Source organism: Lonchura striata, chromosome 26 (genome assembly GCF_046129695.1).
Source record: "Lonchura striata isolate bLonStr1 chromosome 26, bLonStr1.mat, whole genome shotgun sequence".
Taxonomy (NCBI): domain Eukaryota; kingdom Metazoa; phylum Chordata; class Aves; order Passeriformes; family Estrildidae; genus Lonchura; species Lonchura striata.
The window spans coordinates 509,093-526,820 of NC_134628.1; the positions used below are offsets into that span (position 1 = coordinate 509,093).

At 52.8% G+C, this 17,728-nt stretch overlaps 1 protein-coding gene and 1 long non-coding RNA gene across 3 annotated transcripts in view; both read right to left on the reverse strand.

The window, feature by feature from the left end:
* MAN1C1 (mannosidase alpha class 1C member 1) overlaps window positions 1–16,866 on the reverse strand; it is a 54,865-nt gene extending 37,999 nt beyond the window's left edge. Inside the window, exon 1 of one of the 2 annotated variants that reach the window (XM_021534959.3) lies at window positions 16,226–16,866. In XM_021534959.3, coding sequence (XP_021390634.2) covers window positions 16,226–16,786 — 561 coding nt within the window. In that variant the 5' untranslated portion in view covers window positions 16,787–16,866. Of the gene's footprint in view, window positions 1–12,139; window positions 13,552–16,225 lie in introns of those variants that run through there. The other variant, XM_077788525.1, reaches the window with a different exon arrangement.
* LOC144247536 (uncharacterized) lies at window positions 15,819–16,208 on the reverse strand. The gene is made up of 2 exons (XR_013341194.1): window positions 16,083–16,208; window positions 15,819–16,021 (listed from the first exon to the last, which is right to left on the reverse strand). It is a non-coding gene; the product is annotated as an uncharacterized LOC144247536 (long non-coding RNA).
* Window positions 16,867–17,728: the final 862 nt, after the last annotated feature.

Below are 17,728 nucleotides of genomic sequence, written 5' to 3' on the forward strand. Positions count from 1 at the left end.
AGCAGTTTTGGGGTGTCAGAGCTTGCTCCTGAGGCTGGCAGCAGGAAGGATGGTGTTTGTCAAGGCAGCATTCCCACAGCGAGCAGCAGGGCTGCTGCAGCACCAGGACACAGCCAGGCACCTCCCAGGCTCCCCTCAATCAGAGCTGAGGAAGGGGGACCCTCCTGGCACCCAGGGAGCCTGGGCACGCAGAGGATGTGGAAATGATCCTGTTTTGTTCTCTAAAACTCCTAGCGCTGTAATTCTGAGTCAGCCTCATTTTAAGCTGAGTATGAAATTTTAAGTTATTTCCTTCCCTCGACCTTGCAGAAGGTGCAGGGTGAACCCAGCTTGGCACAGCTCCCTGGGACCCAGAGTCTACAGACACCCCATCCCAGGGAGGGCATGGAAAACCACCTGGGCTTCCCTTCAGCCTCCCACAGGCAAAATCTCCTCTTCTCCTGTCTCCTCATCAAGGAGGGACAGCCTGAGACCCCCCAAAGTGCTCTGATGGAGCCAACAAGTGCATCCCTCATCTGCCTCTGCAGCCATTTCAGCTGCCTTTGTCACACCAAGCACAAGATTCCTGTCCCAACCTCTGTTCAGCCCTGAGCTGATCATCAGGGGATGGCAGTGCTGCCTCACCGAGCTGCCAGGCTCCCACACTCTGCTGGCTGCCTTCAAACCCTGCACATTTGGGAGACAGCATGCAGAACGTGGCAGCTTTTCAGCTCCCAGCATCCCAGAGCTTGCCTCTATCCACTGACAGCTCCAAAAAGCAGCAACTGGAAAAGTTGAAGAGCCAAAAAAGCATCTGCACCACTCTGCCCGTTCTGGCTCCCTGCAGCTGCCTCTCCAGGCCAAATTTAGCACCTCAGCTTCCAAAGCACTGAAGGGATGCAGCAAGGTCCTGCAAGTGGGGGCTTCACATTCCCAGCAGCTTCCTCCGAGCAGAGATTCCAAATTCCAGGCTGCAAGGGAAGGGATGGAGGTGCAGGAGGGAATGTGTGTGCTGAGGTGATCCAGGCTCATTTCTGATGAAGTGAATATTTTATGGATTCCAGCCCTGTCACATCACAATACATCAGTGTTAACACTGTGCCATTTTGCACTTGAAAAATGGCACCGGGACCACAAAAATTATGGAAATAGATCCATAATTTCACATTTTGTTCTCACCAGTGAGCCATCTGCCACCTAAAAGACAATTATCTATTTGGGCCTGGTATTCTAAGCACTCTGGGTCTCAGCTGATTTATAGCAGAGACTTCCAAATTTATAACTTAATTTGCCACATTGCTCTTTCTTTCCTTTCACCTGTAAGTCACTTGTTACTTTGGGGAGTTTCAGCTGCCCAGCCAGACAAGTCTGTATTAAAATCAGCTAGAAATGACAGAACTGAACTCTGAAAACCTGCACTATCATTCTCACCATTTAGATCCCTATCTTTTCCTGTGCTTTGCTCCATCCAAACCCAAAAGGACCTGGCTTTCAAGCCCACCTGTGTTTCACAGAGGCAGCAGCAGAACAAAAAGCATTTAGAGGATGCTGTGATCTAGGTAATGAGGAAACAGGTCTTGGGATAAAAACTTGACCAAGCAAGTGTTTTCACTTTGAAGAGATGTGCAAATCTTTAGCACATTTAATAACTAAACCACTCCAAATCTCTGGCTTTGTGGGCTTGCAAAAAGGAGAGATGAGAGGGGAAAAGAGAAGAAAAAGCTCCCCGCACCATCACTTTCCCTCCTTTTGTTAACAGGGAAGATTTCCAAAGGCAGAGCGTTCCCAAACAGCTATTTGATTAGTTTTATCCATCTAGACTGGGATAATTAGTAAATGCTTAAAAGATGAAATCTAAATATACCAACCAATCATCCCCTTTCAAGCACTTCCAAGGAACATTATCTTCACAAGATAACCACTTCCGTGGCTCTTTAGCCTCCTTCCTTCAACTTCCCTTCAAATATTTCACGATAAAATATCAAAGAATTTTCCAGTTTGGGTTAAAAGAAAAAAAAAAGAGGAGGGCAAGGGAGGGTGAGTGTAATTTTAACGTTTCTTTTCCCATTGTATTCCTAACTTGTTTTTTCCCCAGCTCTCTTCCTTTTCCTGCAGCTGGAAGCAGATTATTTGTGCTGTCAGTTTGCAAAGTAGGATCAGTTCTTCCCCACATTTTACCTCCTTGCCCCACAGTAGCTCTGTGCCACTTTGGGTCTTTAAGCTGCAATAATGCCATTTATTTTCCTCTGCTGTATAAAACATCATTTGCCAGATGAGAAGAAAGAAAGAAAAAGAGGAACTGTCAGTCTTGCAGGAAGAAGTCTGCCCCAACACATTGGGAGAACTCATTTCTGTTTAGAATAATGGATGCATTTTTCCCTTATCAGACTTGCATAAACCTGTATAATTCAGGATCTGCAGAAAAGCTAATGAAACAGCATCATGTTTATTTTGTGTTGCTGTCTTTAGTATTATCACATGGAGATATAAATATCCAGGCAAACAGCAGGGCAGAATGCTATAAAAAGGCTGGAATTCATTTGAAAACCTTTAATAGAGAGCTGAGCAACTTCTCAGGTTGCTTCTCTGGGCCTGTGTCCCTGGTAATGCTTTTATGTAACAGCAAAATGATAACAAAAAGGCTGTGTGCTCTCTCCAGTGGATGGAGATGTTCCATTTAGGCAGACACGGATACCCAGAGCCTTTAAAAACCTGCAAGTGCAGAGCAGGAGGAGCTGCAGCTCCAGGGACGTTACCAAGCAACTCCCACAGATGGACACCAACGTTGATAATCCATCCCGAAGTCATTACACTTTATAATTAAAGATTACAGGAAATCCAATAGATCCCAACAGGAACTCCAGCAATTGAAAGGCACGCTGGCTAACCTGCCTGTTTTCCAGCAGGTGGAAAATGGAATGGAGCACCCAGGGAACAGCAGAGATTTCCATTTAACGGGCCTTCAAATGCTGCCAGCACCTTGGGATGTGTTCATCCAACACCCCCTCTCTCCTCCCACTTCAAATCAAACTCATCCCTTCAATGGCAAAGGGGTAAAACCTGAGCCTGTCACCAGGAGAGCACGACAGCTCCAGCCATTTCCTCTCACTGGTGACTCTGACACATCCCCTGGGCAGCCTCCACTGCTGCCAGAGGCTAAAACACACTCAGCCCTTTCCTCCCAGACACTGGGCAGGGTGGAAACACCCAGGGGGCACTGGACACTGCAATGGCCAGGGGGCACTGGACACTGAGCCTGAGCTCACCTGGTCCATCAGGGTGCCCAGAGCAGCTGTGGCTGCCCCTGGATCCCTGGCAGTGCCCAAGGCCAGGCTGGACAGGCTTGGAGCAGCCTGGGATAGAGGAAGGTGTCCCTGGAGCACTGGCATGTCACCCTTTCCAGGCTGACTGGCCTCCCAGACAGCACAGGGCTGGCTCCTGTCACCAAGCAGCTCCCTCCGAAGCAGATTTCTCCAAACACACCCTTTGGAATGACCCCCAAAGCTCAGGAAAGCCTCACCTTTCTGACACCTGCCCCTGTTCTGCTCAGGTTCTTCTTAAACACAAGATAAAGGCTCATTTTCCACATCTAAACCAGCAGCCTGGGCCCAGAACTCCTCCCTGGGGCTCCAGTCTTCCTGGAGGATTTTCACCCAAAATTTCCATCCCTGTCAGCTCCTGCCTGCAAACACATCAGCTGAGAGCTCAGTGGGAGATGGCAGACAGAGGAATTGCTTGCTACAGGCAGCTTTATCTGAAAGTAAATGTAACAGAGCAATTCCAGCAACAGGTGAGTGGGGCTTTGCTTCAATTTCTTTCTGGCAAACTCCTGGCAGCTCCTTCTCAAAGCTGCATGGGTGGATTTTTCTGCCATCAGCTGCTACCACAGCTCACCCCTCTCTTGCACAACAGCCAAAGACATTGCTCAGAAAACTGATCTCCATCACTGGAACAATGGGGGAATTCTTTAGGAAGTCAGAAGAAATCACCTTCCAGCGAGTCACAGTACCAAAAAAATAAGTTTTAAGCTCTCCTTGCTGCTCCCAGGCAGCCAGGTCACGGTGAGCTCTCTGCACAGACCTGCAGAGCCAAGCACTCCTGCCACCACAATCAGGGCAAAGCAGGACTAGAAACGCTGGGAGGACAGAAAAAAGCCCAGCACAGAACAGTCCAAGGTTGTCAGTGTTAGTGGCAAGGACAGAAATAGAACTCAAGAGTCTCCCTGATTCAGTCCCTGCTAGGAAAGCTGAATGGGAGAAAACAGCTCAAACCACAATTAAACTAACACCTAATTAAATTCCTAATGCAACTAGATTTAACCGTGTCAAGAGGGGGGAAAAAATAAAACCCTTCTAGGGCTATCTGAGGCACTAAACCCCAGCTGGATCCAGCTGCATCTAAATCAGGAAACATGTCAGCAAGAGCAGTTGATTTTGCAGTTAGCTCTGTAATGAGATGCTGGCCTGGAAGAGGCTGACAATGGTTTTGGGAACAAATTTGCAAGTCTAGACCAAAGCACAGGGTGATTTAGTGGAGAGAGGAGGGAAACTGCAGCCTCCTCTTCCTTTGCTTCCCAGAATCAAAGCTTGGGGAAAATTCTGATAGGGAAAAAAGGAATTTGTGTTCCCCGGCCCCCCTGACACCTCAGCTTTGTGTTCCCTGCGAGCCCCTAGAGCTGATCACACTCAGGATATTCCAGAGCACGGCCAGGCTGGCTCTGCACAGCCACAGCAGCAATAAACACAATAAATATTCCTTCTGTCCTGAGCTTGTCACCACACAGGCACTGCTGGCACTGGGTTTAGGAGATGGCAGCAAAAGGCAATCCCTGAGCTCAAGGTTGCACCTGGCCAGGGGAGCTGAGCCCGTTACACCTGAGGGATGAGCTCTTTCCTGGATGGAAACTGCAAAGGTCACCTGGACCACTGCAAAAAGGATTTGGGTCGGTGTGGAAGGGCAGGTGGGACTGGGGCTCTTGTGAGGGACACCAAAGTGAAGATGCTGTGGCAGCAACCTCAGAGAAGGAGAACAGTGGGGTACAGGAAGGATTGAAAATAGAAGAGGTGGCACTTAAGAAAGATCAGCTTAAATTCTGATCTTGCTGCCAGCACAGAAGGCAGAAGCAGCTCTTTGAGCAACATCTGTAAGCACGAGGGACTCGGGGAAGAAATTTCAGGTCCATGTAGAAGGGGTTTGGGGTTTTTACACCCCAGTGTCCCGGCTGCCTTCCCAGGCTGACTCTTGTTGTGTATTAGGAGATGATTGTCAAACAAGTGCTGAGCTGCTGCCAGGGCTGCAGGCACACAGGGCAGCAGGAGGACCAGAAAGCCACCAGCACCCATTGTGTGTGACACTGCTATTTGCATTTTTTCAAGTCCCTTTCACCCCAGGCTGGGCAGTCTGGCTTTCCTTAGCAATTACTATTGCATTCCAGCACACTTTAAGGAAGGAAAGTGGGGGAAAAATTACTTCCTTAGTAATGATGCTCTTCAAATGTCACCTCCGAGTCCCCTCCTGGGTTTTGAGCCTGCAGCACAAACCACGCAGGAAATTCCCTGAGCTCTCAAGATTTTGGGCACTGTCTCATTCCTGTAGGCTGCCTCGAGGGCTCTTCCATTTCAGCTGCTTCCCTTCAAGCATGTACAGCACACGGGCTTTGTAAACCCCTAATTACACACAGACTACACATTCTCCTTCAAAGTGCCCAGCATTCCAGGTGAGCATGAGCAATAGCTGAGCAGCCAGGCCAGAATCCATCAGCTCCTCCCCAGAATCCCCCCACGCCGAATGGGAAACTGGATGGAAACACAAACATGAAGCAGGATTGTTTTTACAGACCTGCATTATGGCAAGGGAAGGTTTTTTTCCTTTCCCCTACAGATACCATCTGCACAGAATTCTCATTTCTGGAGAGCCACAGCCCAAGGGGATGCTCAAAAGGAGCTGTAGCCATAAGTAAACCAGATCGCTGCAAGGAGAAGAAAGAAAAGGCAAAGGTGTGGAAACATTTTGCTTTGCCTTTTCAAGGAAAATAAAAAAAAGAAAACCAAAGTCTCTAGGATGTATTGAGCCTGTCTGTTTGACAGCCTGTAGGACAAATGTCAAACAGATCAATAATGAAAAGAAACAAAATGAGGGAGGAGGAGAGGAGGAGAGGAGGAGAGGAGGAGAGCAGGAGAGCAGGAGAGCAGGAGAGCAGGAGAGCAGGAGAGCAGGAGAGCAGGAGAGCAGGAGAGCAGGAGAGCAGGAGAGCAGGAGAGCAGGAGAGCAGGAGAGCAGGAGAGCAGGAGAGCAGGAGAGCAGGAGAGCAGGAGAGCAGGAGAGGAGGAGACAAAAGCACCAGCCCTGTGCCAGGCTCCCCCAGATGCTCAGCCCACTGTCCTCTCCCCATTTCTGTATTTCAGCCCCACTCCAGGCCCAGCAGCTGAGCTGCCTCTCCCCCCAGCACCCACAAGGTGTGAATTGCTTCTGACACATGGATGGCTCAGGGGCCCAAAACACAGCAGAAGCAGATGGGAGAACTGAAGGAAAGGAAGAAGAGGAGAAAAAAATGTAAATACGGGCCAAGAGTCATCCTGCATCACTCCTGTTCTGCACTGTGAGAACCGATTTAGGGAGCAGGAGGAACATCTGTTTGGAAACTGGGTTTGTCTCAGTCCAAATGCTGGAACGGGAGAAAGAGGGAGGCTGAGGACTGCCAGCACACCTTGTGCTTCATCTCACACTTGGATGGCTTAGCAGGACAGATCTGGGAGGATGAGTTTAGTTTAATGATTTCTTGCTGGTTCACCTGCTCCCCATCTGTCTTTGTAGTCCTTGCTCAGAGGGACAGATTGGAGCACTGCTGTCCTCTCCCTTTTCCAGAGTTCCTCATGATTGGAACTTCTGAAGAGAGGAACAGAGCAATTCTCAAGTATTAAGTAGTCAGCTGAGATTAGTCCAATAATTTATCACAGGTAATAGCTAATAACAGCCATGAGAAACGGACTCAGATCCTTCCTAGAGCCACGTGTCAGAGCTGTCACCTTACAAAAGTGCTGCAAGAAATTCTTGGACCACAGTAGCAAATTTATTAGCCAGAGGCTGATAAACCTTTCCAAGAGCCCCAGAGCCCACAATAAATCATCACAAACCAGGTTACAAACACGGGATCTCTGATGAAAATGAGGCTGGTGGGGTGGATGTGAGAACAACGTGGGATTGGATCCAGGATTGGATCCAGGATTCGGCTGGCAGGATGGAGGGGCCCTGCCCTCCCTGGGCCTGACCTCCCATCCCCAGAGGGATCAAGGCTCGGCTCTGGCACTGCTCCAGCACTGCCATCACACGGCTGTGACTAATGGACTGCTGACAGAATAAAGCAGGGAATGGCAGCTTCGGGGATCCGGGTAATAAACTACAGAAAACAGCCATAAAGGTTCATCAAAATTAAGAGCAGGAGGCAGCTCCTTGCCCACAGACTCCACACCAGAGCACAAGTGGCAGCCCCAGAACTGCTCAGGCCTAAGGAACGAGCCTCCACTCACCAAATGCCAGCCTAACACTCAACTCACAACTTGATTTAAGCCTTTGAAAGGCAGAAATGAAAGAAGCAAGAGAAGAGAGCTGCCTATGGCTTCATCCTACGCCAGCCAGAGCCGAAATCAACCTTTTGAATGATTTTGCTGTGCAGCCACCGATGGGAGTGGGCAGAGCCACAGCCAGCAGCAACAGCGTTCTGGCTGTTTGGGCTCAGCGGCACAAACCTCGGAGAGAGAAGATAAGCAAAGCCAGCCACGGTGGTTCAGCAATCCTGACACGGTCTCAGTGCTGGAGAAAGGCCTTCAGGAAAGCCAAAACAACACCAGAAATCAGCCAAGGGTTTGTTTGGGCTCATCAGCGCTGACTTCCAACATAAATACGTGTCCTTCCTAGAAAACTCTGGAGAAAAATGAAGCTCAGATGGAAGGAGAGCCAGAAACACCCCTTTTCCACTGGAAGTATTTCATTTGTATTTCATCCTGCTGGCTGACTCAAGCAGCAGGAGGGTTTCAGGATGGATGAAACACGATTACTTCATAATTATCCTTTGTTACGTCTCAAAGTACACGGTTCTGCACTTCCCTCCCTGCCCAGGGAAATCGTGTTAACACAATTAGAGCAAGAGCCCTGCTTTAAACACGCCTGCTCGGACGTTGCTAACACGGCTGCAATTCTCAGCACAGACAGTCTGCAGAGCCATCCTGCTCCATAAATCAGCAGCAGCTCTGTCACCGAGTCCCTCTGAAGGGAAGGGACACTCTCGAGGAGGAACATTCACTGTACATCATCATCCTGTGCTAGTGCTGCTGGCACGAGGTGCTGCAGGATTTCTCCATCTCTTGCATTTAATAATCTCTGCAGCCTTATTCTTGCAATATCTAAGAGAGGAAATCTAACAACAGCTCCAGGGCCATGCAAGGCAAGTATTGGAGGCCAGATTAGAACTAATGAGCTCCTGGCTCCCACTCAATCCCAGCCTTTAGAACAATTAGCTCAAATAAACTCAGGAACCGTTTTCTGCTCCGCTGTCGTCTGCCCGTCCTCCCTGGTACCTCCTGAGCTGGAAAACTTCAATTGGGTCTGACAGAGGGGAGAGGTCACAGAGAAACCAAAGCTCAGAGCAAGCTGCCAGCATGGGGAGACCCCCAGAGTGCCCCACGGAGGGGGGGCCAGCACTGGGTTCCTGCTGCTCCACTGAGGAACAGGCACTGGGCTCAGGATGGGGGCCCGTGGCTCACACAGGGGACACGGATGGACACAGGGATGGGACGCCCCAGGCTGCCTGATGGCTCTAACAGGGCTCCCATTCCTAGAAAGCTGCACTCTGTTACCTTCCAGCCCAGGGAAGAAGCCTCAGAACACAATTCCCCTTTCCAAACCCACTGGAGATCCCGTGTGGGCTCCACACGCTGCGGAACTCGCTCACTCACACAGGGACTGAGCTCTGCTGTCAGCAGCAGAGATGCAGGAGGGAGGCACACAGCAGTCACTTCAGTTTAGTGCAGCCTCGTGCTTTCCTCACGCTCCAGTGTCCTCCTGGGGAGAGCTGGAGTGCCCAGGAGGAACAGCTCTGCTGCACATTTTCCTGCTGGGTTAGGGGCCAAGCAGCATGTGCCCATTTCACAGAGGTGCCACAATGGATCTGCCCTCAGGAGCAGAACACGAAGTGTCCTGCTTTAACTGCCAGAGGGTGCTCTGCCCCGTCAGGCAGGGTACACACGAGTGCCATGCTGTCCCATGAAGAGGGGATGTTTATCATCCAGTCCTCCAGCAGAGCTCCCAGGGTGCTCTGTCTCCTGCCATGCTCTGGGTGCATCGTGCACAAAGCCCTCACATTATGTGCAGCTCGCAGACACCGCTGCCCACGACAGCTCCTCTGGAGCCCTTCCAAAATGTGGTGTCAGATGATGAACTCAAGTGCCAGGGGACCGAGAGTAAAGACAGCAATCATGGCAGCGTGTGCTCCTCATGCCAAATCCACTCACAGCATCCACTGAAAAGTATTTTTCTGGGGAATGTAAATGTAGTCTCTTCCTTAAGTTTAAAAATCAGAATGCTCCCAGCTCCTCTTGCCACCACTGGAGTGAATTTTCCTTCCTGCCTGCTCCTTCTGACAGCTCCATGTGAGTTTTATATTCAGGTCAGTTTTTCATTTAGTACTAAGGTACATTTCCCTTTCTCCCTCTCAGCTGCCCCATCTAAAATCTGAATTCTTTTCAATACTGGAGAACATATTCAAAAACATCAAAATGATAAACAATCTGTACAATAACAGAATCACAGAGCAAGCCAAACATGATGGATTAGCCTCATCTGGCAAAGCCCTGCATAGAGAACCAAAGGAAAGAACATTTAGCACGAAAATCTTTCTCCCATTAACAGGCACATTTAATCATTGATTAAAAGTTAATCGTGAGTCCATAAAAATTTTGGCTGGAAAGATGGAATCTTAATGCAGGTGACTGCTTTTCAGTAAATATTTGAAGACCTGGATGTGCACAGAGTGATGGAAGAGCAGGGAGCTAAGAGCAGGACGTTACTGACAGCTCCCAGCCAGGCTCCATCCCCCTGCCCTGACCCCATCTTCCCAGCCGAAGAATCTCAAGGAGCTGATGTGCATTTCCTGAAGTGATTCAGGAGAGTGCAGGTCCTTCAGCACAACTCGTCTGTGGGCATCCTAGGAAGTCATTTCCCCACGCCCAGCACTCGCAGTCACTCATCACCCGCCAACAACTCCGCAGTGCTGGAGCCGCGCTGGCTGTAAGTGGCAGTTCAGAAACCAGTCTAGCATCAAATTTAGTTGTTGTGGAACAAGTGCTTTCACTGCTAGACTTGGGGAGAGAAGAGCAAATGACTGCAAATTGCAGAGCACTCCCGAATTCCAGAGTGCCCTCAGCTCGGGAGAGCAGGGTCAGAGGGAGCTCTGAGGTACCACTGAGGCAGACAGCTCTGCAGCACTGATCACAGCACGCTCAGATCCCTGTGCCAATGCACCCTACCAACACAACAAATACATTTGTAGTCAATTAACTGTATCCCCCGCAGCTAAAACAGGCTCGAGGTCAGGTCTAAATTCTGTTTGCATGAATCCACCCGAGGCCAGTGAAGCAAAAAACCCACTGCATGCACCATTTGTGGGATTTACACTACAGTACCCCTTTCACAGGTTCAGTAAATAAATGCATGAGGAGTGTGGAGCAAAGGAAAATTCCAGCAAGGCTGGAGCCAGCCAGTGCTTCAAACTGCAGAGAAATTCTCTCTCACAGAGGCATTTCTACCCCAGAGAAAGCATTACAGTCTGATCACAGCACATCTGACTGGTTTGAGATCCTAATTCCACTCCACCACAGTAAATATTTTACAGAGAACCGGTTTCCTTACCCGCAGCAGCCCCAGCACGTCTGGAAGTCCCTGGGTTGGAAGTCTCTGGGTTTCCATCTGCCCAGCACACAGGATCAGACCCTCCCCACGAGCCTCGGTGGGAAGATGTGCACGGGAGGAGCGTTTCCAGCTGAAGTGTGCGTGGTGCTCCTCACGTACCGAAAGCACGGGCGGATTAGGGGCCGGCTCAGCCCCACATCCCAGCCAAAAGACATTTTCTGCCAATGTATGCACAGAAAGTTGCACAGCGGGGGCACAGGGAGAGGTCTGACATCTTTTTCCTGCTGGCTGTGGAAAGGAGACGGTCAGAAACGACCAACAATGGGATTCACAGCCCAGGTCAGCCTGAGGGCTGCTCTGAGCCCTGCTTTTGGCAAACTGGTGATCACAGCCCAACCCCAGGGCACCTGTGAGCTCCAGAACACCCAAACCCACACAGGTGTACCAGAGGCAATCAGCACCAGAGCTGAGACTTCTCCTGACAGGGGTCAGGCCTGTGGTAAAAATTCAGGAGAACCTGCAGCACTTCCCCAGTTCTGCCCCAAAAATGGGAAGTTTTTTCACTGTGGTCACAACAGTCAAAACCACACAAAGGGAACTCAGCAACCAACACCAAGGGGCTTTCAGCAGAAGCTGAGCTCCTGATAACATTCCTGTCTCTTGCTAATTATCTTTTAGTGATAAACTGTCAAGGTATTTGTGTTCCAAAGACTGATCTACCGGCTGATGTGCACAGTGATGCAGGAGTTGGTGCCTCCTTCCCCCCAGGGGCTGATTTTTGAGAGCAAATACATCTTTAGAGCTGTGTTAGAAGAGGACAGGGGACAGCCAGGTGAGGCAGGTAGGGGTGGAAACAGGAGGAAAAGCCAGGATGAAGAGAACAGCACTGTGAAACAAAGAGGCTTTGGTATCATTAATCCAGAGGAAATGAATGTGGGTGTCAGACCCAAGGGGACAATCCCTGCCTGGAGTTGACACATTCCCTCATTTGAAAGGGACAAAACACACTGCCAGGTTCAGGCACCAGGCATTCCCACACCTCAGGCATGGAAATGTGCCTTTTGCACCCAAAATAAGAGAAGAAAAATGAGTAAATCTCTCCCTCTGTTCACATTTTTCTCACATCCCATAACTGAGCTGGAAGAATGTAATGATGAACTTTCCGCTCTGGCTGGTTCCAGGGGTTGTCTTTAAGCGCTGGTTGGTATAAAAATACTTTAAAGAAATGCTCTTGCCTGTCCCCCCACTGCTCCCCCACCTGTGAGATGCAGGAGTGCAGCAAGGAGCAGCCTGCTTGGCTCCATCCATCAGCAGCAAAACTGTCAGCTCAGCTCCACCAGCAAAATCTTTATTACTGGTTATGATGCAGAAGACAGGAACCACACGGTCTGATTTCCTCCGATCTGAGGCTGAGTTTGCAGCGGCAGCAGTTAGAGGAGAAATAATTTTGACTTTTCCCTCAGCCAATTTGATCTGGAAATTGTTGAGAGCAAATAAATATGGAACCCCACCGTGGAATTTCTGCAGTCACTCTCCAGCTACAACCACTTCTCTTTTTTTCCCCTGAGCATCAGTGATTTGTATTTGGCACGTGTAAAAAATCAGCTAATCCCCAAAGCCATGCCTGACTGATCAATTACACAAATAATACCTTTTCCAGAGGTCATCCTAAGAGATGAGTAATCCCTTCCAAAATTTCCTAACCTGCAGCACGGGGAAATTTGTTATTTGGCTTTCTGCAGCTTTCCTGGAAAGGTCAGAGTGCCCCAGCCCTGGGCTGGCAGCAGGAACACACAGCAGTGGGTCCCAGACTGTTCTCCAGGTGACCAACGACCTTTAGCAGCAAAGGCTGTGCAATACAGCTGCTCTTTTTTTTATTTCCAAGAAAACAACTGTTAACTGACCCTGGACTTGTCTTTATGGGTGAAGGTACCTGCACACACACACGTCAGCCCTGCAGGTCCACCCCAGCCTGGCTCCTCACTCTGCAAACAGCCCCAGTGCTCCTCGTGCCCCAGAGGCTTTCCCAAACAGCAATAAAATGGGACAGGCCGTGGGGCTTCTCACTCTAAACTCTGTTTTTTATAAAGCAGGGGAAGTCTAGCCGGGCTACATGAGCTCCACTCTCCACAAACAGCCAGGAAAACCATGGCACTGCCTCTTCTTTAGCTGAAGACCAGGCAGCTGAGAGGTAGTGGGAAAGAATGGACACCAGCTCGGATTCCTGGCTGGAATTCCTCAGCCTGGAGGGTCCTGAGGAAAACAGAAAGCTCCAAGGCTCTAAGCTGGGCATCTTTGGTCGTGCACCAGTTTTTTCCTCCTGGCTTTCATCTGGCAGCCAGATGGGGGAAAAATATCCACAAACCGCATCCACACCCATCCTCCCCGTTACAGAGCACTGACCTGTGGGAATGGCCTGAGGGAAGGCAGAGAAAAGAACAGAATTTCCAGTGCAAGGACAGCTGGGGACTGAAAGCTGGAGGAAGGAGGGAAAAGCAACTCAGAACAGCCAGCACGGCCACCACCTGCCCTGCTGGCATCTCACACCATGTGAGCAATATTTGCTAATCCAAAGGCTGTATCATCACTTCTTCCTTGCAATTCTTTCTTTCTCCATCTGTTTCTTTTTATGCAGCATTTGTCTCCCAACCTTCCTGGTTTGTTTTCCTCTTGTCTTTTTGATTAACAAAAAGAGACACACCTTATCTCTTCCCCAGGCTGCACCACCCTGCCTTGTTTTGCGTGTTCAGCCTCATATCTCAGCACCATATTTGTTTCTCTCTCTCTGAATAAATAGAAGTGTAGGCACTTTTAAGAAATAAGGGCTCCGTTTGAAGAGTAATTAGCTGTCAGCATAAAACTAATATTTATGGATTCTCATCCTTGAAAACTCTAACTCTGCTACCCAGCACTGATTATGGCTGTTAGAAACAGATGGGGCTGAATCCATACAGCTTGAAATAACGCTATATTTAAAAAATAATTAACTCCAAATGAAGGACTGAATGCCATTCGCTTCCCCTAAATTTGATCTTTCAATTTGATTTGTCTGCACAGAGTGGAAGCTGGGTTATTCCCGGGTATGCTGTGCTCCCTGGCACACCTTGGAGGTGGGAATCTGCAGAGACCCAGGCACACGTGAGGGCTCGGCACTGGAACATTCCAAACACCCTGGGACTGTAAAGGAACCAACCCAGCACCCCCGGGTGTGCTGTGTCTGGCTGCCTGGCACACCAATTGCAATTTCACCAGCGGTGCAGCCTTTGTTTTAGTGCCTGACAAAGAGGGGAGCTTTAAAATACTGTTTTTCAGATGCGGGTTGGAGAGGATGAAAGCCCTCAGTGTGTTTTTCCCTGACCTGATCCTCTCTTCAACCCAGGGCAGCATCATCGCTGGATGCCTGCACCTCTGCGAGAGCACAGACCCAGGAAATTTATACTCTGCTTAATTAAATCTGTGCCTTTTACTTATTGGCACCTCTTCCGGGAGCAGAATTCCCTCCAAGTTGGTTATCCATCACGGCGAGGGATCCGACAGCCACAATGGAATCCCACACAAACCTGGTTAACTGGGTCACAGCCTGCTCCGTGTGCCTGCCAGGCTGCCAGGCTGCCACGCACGAGCTGGAGGCACGGGGCCAAACCCTCCCCTCGCCCTGGCAGCCCCGCAGAGGGGTCAGCTCCCAGCAGTGGGTGACAATTCCAGCGCCAGTCCCACCGGGACCTACAGGGACAGAGCCTCCCGCTCCTCCCCGACTCCCGCATCCTGTCCCTCCATCCCCCTGGACCAGCCAGGTTCTGTCATCTGGTTTTTGTACAAATCCGACCCCCCCAGGGATGAAGACTCTTGCACAACCAAAGACATCTCCCACCAAGCGAGGTTTTTCCCTTTTATCTCCCCGAATAACCAAAAGGGAATTTTCATTTCGCTAATTTCAGTCACACCCCACCAGGCAGCCCCGGGTGAGTGGAGGTGTGTGCTCAGAGACAGGGACACCCCAATTCCTGCACCCTCCTTGGGAAAAGGAGGGAGACAGGGAGCTTGTGTGAGAAATGGGGGCGAGGCTGGGGAGGTGATGGGGATTGAGGGGGGACATGGCTGCGAGAGGAGGTGACAAGGATTGAAGGGGGACATTGGCTGTGAGGGGAGGTGACGGTGAGTGAGGGGGACACGGCTGTGAGGGGAGGTGATGGGGATTGAGGGGGACAAGGCTGTGAGGGGAGGTGATGGGGATTGAGGGGGACATGGCTGTGAGAGGAGGTGACAAGGATTGAAGGGGGACATTGGCTGTGAGGGGAGGTGACGGTGATTGAGGGGGACACGGCTGTGACGGGAGGTGACGGGAATTGAGGGGGACAAGGCTGTGAGGGGAGGTGATGGTGATTGAGGGGGACATGGCTGTGAGGGGAGGTGACAGGGATTGAAGGGGGACCAGACACGAGGGCTGAAGTGGACACAGCCCCGAAATCTGAGGAGGGTCACGGCCATGAGAGGGGGGCAAGGGTTGCTGAGGGCGATGTGGCTGTGAGGGGAGGCAAGGATTGATGAGGGGGAGATGCGGCCGCTGATGGCAGGTGAGGACTGAGGGGATACACACCTGAGAGGAGGAAAGGTCTGAGGGGGACATGGCTAAACGGGCAGGATGAGGAGAGGTGAGGTCTGAGGGGGACATGGCTGTACGGGCAAGATGAGGGGACACACGGTCTGAGGGGGACATGGCTGTATGGGGAGGCTGAGGGCACACACACTTGAGGGGAGGTGAGGTCTGAGTGGGACATGGCTAAACGGGCAGGATGAGGAGAGGTGAGGTCTGAGGGGGACATGGCTGTACGGGCAAGATGAGGAGAGGTGAGGTCTGAGGGGGACATGGCTGTACGGGGAGGCTGAGGGGACACACACCTGAGGGGAGGAGAGGTCTGAGGGGGACATGGCTGTACGGGCAGGTTGAGGGGACACACGGTCTGAGGGGGACATGGCTGAACGGGCAGGATGAGGGCACACACGGTCTGAGGGGGACATGGCTGAACGGGCAGGATGAGGGCACACACGGTCTGAGGGGGACATGGCTATACGGGCAGGATGAGGGGACACACGGTCTGAGGGGGACATGGCTGTACGGGCAGGATGAGGGCACACACACCTGAGGGGAGGAGAGGTCTGAGGGGGACATGGCTGTACGCGCATGCCGAGGGCACACACACCTGAGGGGAGCCGATGCCTTGAGGCGAAGCCAGGTGAAGGCTGCCTGAGGGGGGTGTGAGCACTGAGGCGAGGCTCGGGCTGCCTGCGGGGGCAATGGAGGGAGGCGAGGCAGCGCGGAGCGGACACACGGCTCCTCACCCACCTCTTTGATCTTCATCCTGCGGGCGCGGGTCTCGGCGTCCTCCGCGCTGCGCCCGCCCCGCACCGGGTGCCGGAGGCTCCGGCGGAACCGCTCGTAGTCGAAGCGGAACGGGGCCCGCGTCTCCCGGGCCGGGGGCGCGCCGCTGGCGGGCTGGGCTCGGCTCTGGCCGCCCTGCACCTGCTGCCGGGAGCCGGGCGCGGTGTGCGGCCCGGCCACGCGGGCGGCCGCGCGGAGCTTCTCCCGCAGGCGGCGCGGGGCGGCGGGGCTGGCGTGGCGGGGCTCGGCGGCGGCGGGGGGGCTGCGGGGCAGGTCGGTGTCGCGGGTGGAGGAGGAGGAGGCGGACGACGAGGAGGCGGAGGATGAAGAGGAGGCGGAGGCGGTGGCCCGGCGGGGTAGGAAGAGGCGCTTGAAGCGGGAGGAATCGGGCAGGAGGAAGAGGGCCCCGAAGCAGAGCGTGAGCAGGCCCGAGAGGAAGAGCAGGAACAGGAACTTCTGCGGCAGCCGCAGCCCCAGCGCCGCCGGCCAGCCCGGCATGCCCGGCAGCTTCCGCAGCACCACCATGGGGCACCGGATCGCGGCCGCCGGGCGGGACCCGCCGCCGCGCCGGGGGCTGCCGCTGGCTGCTGCGGCGAAACGCTCAGCGGGGCCCGCCCTGGGCACCACCGGCCGCCTTCAGCGGCGACCGCACGTGGGTGGCTCCGGGCCGGGCGGAGCGGCGGTTCAGCGTCTCCCCCGCCGGCATGAAGGCGGCGGCGAGCGCATCCCGCCGGGGCCGGGCGGCTGGGCTGGGCTGGGCTGGGCTGCTCCCGGCCGGACGGTGCTCCGGGGCTGGCTCAGGCAGCGGCGCCGGGGCGGTGCGAGCCCGTCTCTCTAGGCGGCGGTGGGTTCATGCTGCAGCATTTCTGCGGGGCGGGGGGAGACAAGAGCGCGGTCATTCAACACCGCCGAGGATGCGGCCGGTGAGACGAGCCTTTGTCCCCGGCCGGTCCCCCACCCTCCAGCGGCACTACTTCGGGTCCCTCTGCCCGGACTTGGCATCGACTCTCCGGTGTGCGAGCAGCGAGCAGCTCTGCACCATCTCCCATCCAGCGCCGGGATGCCGGGCTCTGCTGGCGGGGCAGCCCGGGGGACAAGGGGAGAAGCCCGGGGGGACGAGGCGCTCTGGGACTCCCCAGGAGGGGCAGGGTGCCCTGGGACAGCGCACACAGACAGGGACGAGGCTGCTCCGCTCGTCTGCCAGGAGCTGCCTTCGCCCGCGCCGGGCTGGGGACGATGGGCTGCAAACCAGCCATGCGGAAAGCTTGGCTCGGGCTGGGCTTCTCGAGGCAAAAAAAAATAGTAATAAAAAAAAAATACATCTACGGGTTTTGGTTTTGCCTAATAGATCCCGGCAAATTTCTCCCAAATCTCTGCCTGCTAGAGTTATCCATACCCCCCCACAAACCCTCTCCTTGCCGAAGAGACAGAGCTCAACTTTCAGACCCCGCAAGCCGGCAGGACGCG